Source organism: Nicrophorus vespilloides, unplaced genomic scaffold (genome assembly GCF_001412225.1).
Source record: "Nicrophorus vespilloides isolate i.1.1-1 unplaced genomic scaffold, Nicve_v1.0, whole genome shotgun sequence".
NCBI lineage: Eukaryota > Metazoa > Arthropoda > Insecta > Coleoptera > Silphidae > Nicrophorus > Nicrophorus vespilloides.
Genome location: NW_017096064.1, coordinates 1 through 6,463, shown reverse-complemented (window position 1 = coordinate 6,463; position 6,463 = coordinate 1). Strand labels below are relative to the sequence as shown.

The following is a 6,463-nucleotide window of genomic DNA, read 5'->3' as shown; positions in this document are numbered from 1 at the left end:
TTTTTTTGTTTTGTTTTCATTTCCTCTTTCCGTCTTCCTCACGAAGTCTGGAGGGTTGGTGGAAGTCCTTAAGTGGCAGCGAAAGAGAAATGAAGGGCAAAAACCGGTTGATCTGTCGTCGACGGATGTTGTGTCTCGGATGAAGAGTAGTGCATTATAGATTGGTTTCACTGTGGTAATTCTTTCTTTCTGTTCTTTTTTGTTGATAGATGCGGACAGGAAACGCGCGTAATTCCGAGGGTGCTGCAGTTCCGTTACCAGTGGCTGAAATCTGACAAGGAATCGTTGAGATTGGAGCAGGCAGGAGTCAGCAAATCCGTTTTGGATTCAGCCAACGCCGCTTACATTTTGGAGATCATCGCCAAACACGGTGAGCCTGCGCCTAGGCTATGCAACAAGGATCCTCTTCTTATAAAAATGGGTAAGATGAAACACATCGATTCTGACAATGCATTACGAAACTTTTATCCTTACAATCCTTCCATCTGGACATACAACTCCATCCCACAATTACAATAAGAATTCTTAACGATGAAACATACTAAGGTATAGACATTATTTCAGTAATTGTAATGAACTAAATGCATAGTTTATAGCTTGTATCATAAATACTTGAGATTTCCGTATTTTATCTTAAATTCTACTGTTGTTTCAGGTACTTATATTGTTGACCTGTTTCCAAATGCTAAATTCATCTTCATGACGCGCGACGGTCGTGCCACGGTGCACTCGATCATCTCCAGGCAGGTGACTATCACCGGCTTCGATCTGTCCAGCTACAGGCAGTGCCTGAAGAAGTGGAACAGGGCTGCTGAAGCTATGAATCTGCAGTGCAGAGAGCTGGGATCGAGCAAGTGTCTTCGAGTTCCCTATGAGCAACTCGTCCTCCATCCTAGAGAGTGGATGGAGAAGGTGCTCAAATTCGTGGACGTACCATGGAACGAGTCAGTGCTTCATCATCAGGACTTTATCAACAAGGGTATCAGCCTTAGCAAGTAAGTGGCAATCTTCAAATTTCTACTATATAATTTTATAAATCTTCACAATCCACTTGCTTTTAGGTTTTTTATATATGTGCGTTCGCACGAACGTACACGATGTTCATATTAACGTACACTTTTCTATCAAACCTATTCTATGTGTATATTTATAAAAATCACTTTGAATCACATTGAATCTTAATTCTAAATGATTTGGTTTAACTACAATATTTACTTGGTACTTTACTATTGTGCTATAGTAGGGATAATTGTTAGATCATTATGTTACTTATTTTTTTCCTTAAATAAGTTTTTTTCATTAAAAAAAACACATAAAATTACAATCTAATTTAAATACGCAGCTACGATTAAGCGAATTATCTATATATCTATCTTGCTTTTCATCGCTGCGCGGTAATTGGGGTTGTCTAAATTGAGCTCGAACTGTGCTGTACTGTATTACTGAGCGGGTGCGGCGGCAATAGAGGGGCGGTCGCATAATTAGGTGCTAATGTAACCGCGCGATTTGGCTTTTGGTGAATAATCGTGCGGATGAGCTAGTAATTATCGAATGTACATCGAATTATACCGTAATATTCTCGCATTACAATTTCATGCGTCGCCTCCATCCAAATTGTTTCCGCCTTCTTAAACCACCAACGCCGAATAATTAATATACATCAATTAAAATCCTTTGCAATTCGACAAATTACATCAAAAATCATCGTCTGTTGTAATTAACTGTTAATACTGTTAAATAATTAATTATAATTAACCTAAGTTAATAATTACCAATTAGGAATATAATTGATTTTTGACACCTGTCATTCTCTTTTATTAATCAAGGCCAAAGTACTTGTTTATAATTGCTTTGATAAAAAACGTACTTAAACTTTATTAAATTGACTAAATCTGACATGCAAAATGACATTTCAAATCTTACAAATTGACATCTGTCAATCCATTTTTTAAAATTTGTTTACAAGTTCTTTTGTATTATTTGGGCGAATATTTTTTTTTTAGTGAAAGTTTACTTATACCGCTTTATATAGACTAAATATGACGTGAAGTTATATAAATTGATATTTAAAATTTTACAAATTGACATCTGTCAATCTATTTTTTTAATTTTATACAAGTTCTTCGGTAATATTTGGACCAATAAGTCTTTTGGATAAAATATTCACATTTAAAATATTACAAATTGACATCTGTCAACCTATTTTTTTTAATTTTATAAAGTTCTTTGTTAATATTTGGGCTAATAATTTATTTTGGAGAAAGTTTACTTATACCACATTATATAGACTAAATCTGGCGTGAAATTATATAAATTGATATTTAAAATATTAAAAATTGACATCTGTCGATCTATTTTTTTTAATAACACTAAATACTTGCATAATAGATAGATTCATAATTGATTTTAGGGAAAGTTGACTTATACTCCATTACATGGACAAAATCTGGCGTGAAGTTACATAAATTGACATCTGTCAATTTTTTTATTGGTATTATAAGAGCTGATAATTGATTTTATAAATTATCGACTAAATTTAGCATAACAATAATTTAAAATTGACACTTAAAATTGACATCTGTCATTTTTTTTTTAATTTTATATAAATCTTTTGGAGTCATTTCAGTTGATAATTGATTTTAAAGAAGGTTTTGATTGTACCAAATTCTATGGATAAAATATTGACATTTAAAATCTTACAAATTGACATCTGTCAATCAAATTATGTTTTTCTTGAAGTTGAGTTGTATGCATAAAAGATGACATCGTTTTTGGTGTTATGATGAACTAAATATAATTTTGTGTAAGTATATGAAATCAATTATGAAGTTATTTCCGGGACTTTGAGTTTGTGAATCATTTATGATTCCGGCGTTATTGTCAAATAATACATGAATTAAAATTCTTCGCAATTCATCAAATTACATCAAAAATCATCGTCTGTCGTAATTAACCCTAATGTTAAATAGTTAATTGTAATTAGCCTAAGTTAATAATTACCAATTAGGAATTTAATTGATTTTTGACACCTGTCATTCTATTTTATTAATTAAGGCCAAAGTACTTGTTTATAATTGCTTTGAGAAAAAATGTACTTAAACTTTATTGATTTGACATGCAAAATGACATTTCAAATCTTACAAATTGACATCTGTCAATCCATTTTTTTAAATATTTTTACAAGTACTTATACCACTTTATATAGACTAAATATGATGTGAAGTTATATAAATTGATATTTAAAATTTTACAAATTGACATTTGTCAATCTGTTTTTTTAAATTTTATACAAGTTCTTTGTTAATAGTTGGGCTAATAATTTATTTTGGAGAAAGTTTACTTATACCACAATATATAGACTAAATCTGGCGTGAAATTATATAAATTGATATTTAAAATATTAAAAATTGACATCTGTCAATCTATATTTTTTAATAACACTAAATACTTGCATAATAGTTAGATTCATAATTGATTTTAGGGAAAGTGGACTTATACTCCATTACATGGACAAAATCTGGCGTGAAGTTATATAAATTGACATCTGTCATTATTGTTTATTATTGGTATTATATGAGCTGATAATTTATTTTAGAAATTATCGACTAAATTTAGTATGACAATAATTTAAATTGACACATACAATTGACATGTGTCAATTTATTTTTTTTTTAATTTTATATAAATATTTTGGAGTTATTACACTTGATAATTGATTTTAAAGAATGTTGAATTATACCAAATTATATGGATAAAATATTGACATTTAAAATCTTACATATTGACATCGGTCGATCAAATTATGTTTTTCTAGAAGTTATCAATAGAAGTTACAAATTGACATCTGTCAATCAAATTATGTTTTTTTTGAAGTTATCAATTGAAGTTACAAATTGACATCTGTCAATCAAATTATGTTTTTCTTGTAGTTATCAATATTTGTATGCATAAAAGATGACGTTGTTTTCGGTGTTATGATGAACTAAATATACATTTGTGTGGAAGGTCTGTATGTGTATGAAATCAATTATGAAGTTATTTCCGGAACTTTGAGGTTGTGAATCATTTATGATTCCGACGTTATTGTCAAATAAAGCCCTCCAGTCCCTCGATACCTGGAAAACACTTTGGAACTTTGAAATTATCTCGTTCCTTTGGTGTATTTCAGGGCATCAAAGGATTATGAATAACTGCCGCCCCGATTTTCCATGCATACATTAACACCTTTAACGTCTCGTTAAGTATATAAGTAAACATTAATAAAGTGAATAAATTAAACGTTATTTCCATATGAAATACATTAAGAGACATCTTCAAAATGAATCTACAAGTAAAATAATTACATAAGAAAATTTACATTTCTTAAAAAAAATCTGCTATTATTTTTATGTAATATTTTCCATAATTATGGAATTGTTATGGAAAAGACATCATTTTTATTAATCGAAGACAACGATTTTCAACATATTTACATGCAAATATAAACAAATCAATAAATTACTTACCAATTTATTTATCTGCAATTAATCCTGAAAATTGAGATTATTAGCACAAAATCTGAATTATTTAATGAGAATTTTACCTTTGTTGTTTTCCAATTCGATTCATGATGAATTTTCACTTTTTATTTAATTATCACAAAATTAACTGAATGAAAATTTTATTTTCAACACTATTTCACTTGTAAATTTAACTTAACTCGATTTTAATCCTTCTAAACCTTTTATCGTATTGGTTTTAAATCTGAAACAAAACAATTTAATTAAATTTATGTAAGGACACATTTTGTAAGTTTTAGATTTCTAGTAGCAAAATCTAGTTTTTTTTTGTAAGATTTGTAAAATTGATTCGAAGTTCGTTGTTTTTTTCTGATCAGGTGAATTGAAGGTAGGAGAAAAAAGAAAGATGTATCAATTCCAATTGAGAAATGAATCACATATGGTTTTCATTTCAATCATTTCCCAAAGCACTTATATTGTAATCTTCGTTTATATACGATCATTTCCCCGCGGAATCGTTTCCAATCGCTGCAATTTTTTTTTTGGGATCAACAGCAAATCTCTATTCTATCATTTCATTTCTTTTATTCCTTGAATTCCCAGAGATCTTCAAATATTACAGCAATAAAAGGACTCATATATTGTACAGTTTCATTATCCTGATTAATTTCTACAATATATTCATTTAGTTTTGCTTTATTATGAAATTTGTTTAAGATCTGAAATTTTATTTTTCAATATAAAATTTATTTATTTTTTCTTAAATTTGTCATCGTTTTATCGTAATACTATACCCGCACTATCCGTGATATAAGACAGAAACAATACATGTGTTAGACGTACCTACTATTTTTGGTTGTTATGGAAACTAAGAACGTGTATGTAAACATTGTAAAATATGTAAAATTGAAAAAGTATAGACTGTATACTTTTGGTTGTCATGGACATATATGATATTTTGACTATTTTTGGTTTTCATGGAAACTAAGGAAATTTGTTTATATAGTTTCTAAAACCAAATTGAAAAACTATATTCCATATACATAAATTAGTTGTTGTGGACAAATATGACATTTTGATAAACTTTTTGTCTTAGCTGTCTCATAGTGTTCATTTATCATTACGACAAGTTATTGTTATTATAAAACAAAATTCTATAATAATAATACGTCCTAATCCTTGCAAAACTCGTAAAAACTTAGAATTTGAAAATTAATTAAGTATTTTATATATTTTGCTGTGTACACTAAAAGTTAATTATAATCTTTCAAACATCCGAATTTGCAAAATTTACTTCATATTTGAATTAATTAATTTACATCTTGATCCTTGCAAAAAGCATTAAATAATTTATATATTATCTCTTTGTGTACTTAATAGAAGCACGAGTCATATAATAATAGTTAATTTCATTGCAGGCAGGTTTAGTGTGCACTTTACCAAAGGAAATTGTTAAATTTTACGAGGATTCGCAAACACGAACATTACCATTTTCCAGAATCACCTTTCCCTTCCTGCCTTTTGTTCATCATGTTCTTTTTTCATCCATTCTCTACTTTTTTCCAAATGGTTTTAGAGACATTCAAAAAAAACTTCATATTTTGGTGTTTCACTTCGATTTAAAGATGTTCGAAAATTATCCTTATACGCGTGAAAACTCTTTGTCGAAGCTGGAACAAAGGGAGCAGAATGTAATTAATTAAAGGCAATTAGTTGCGAGGATTTAATAAGAATTTTCTTAAAGTGGATAGAACAAATGATCTTAAAATTGAATTTAAAAAGAAATCTAATTTCTGTATTTGTATTTATTTTATTTAATTCGTTTTTTTGCGTATTTTTCATTAGATTAATCAAATAAATGGATAATTTTAAAAGTAGTTTGGAAGATAAACTTGAATCGAAATTACAATTGTCTAAGTTTTTGTTTGTTTGTTGTATTGACCTCGCATAGTGCGGATTTTAAT

The 6,463-nt window shown here is 28.8% G+C and overlaps 1 protein-coding gene across 1 annotated transcript; it reads left to right on the top strand.

Moving 5' to 3' along the window:
• Nucleotides 1-209: 209 nt before the first annotated feature.
• LOC108569329 (protein-tyrosine sulfotransferase) lies at nucleotides 210-999 on the top strand (the record flags this gene model as incomplete). The annotated part of the gene is made up of 2 exons (XM_017930840.1): nucleotides 210-421; nucleotides 656-999. Coding segments are annotated over 2 exons (556 nt in total), but the record flags the coding sequence as incomplete, so codon positions are not given.
• Nucleotides 1,000-6,463: the final 5,464 nt, after the last annotated feature.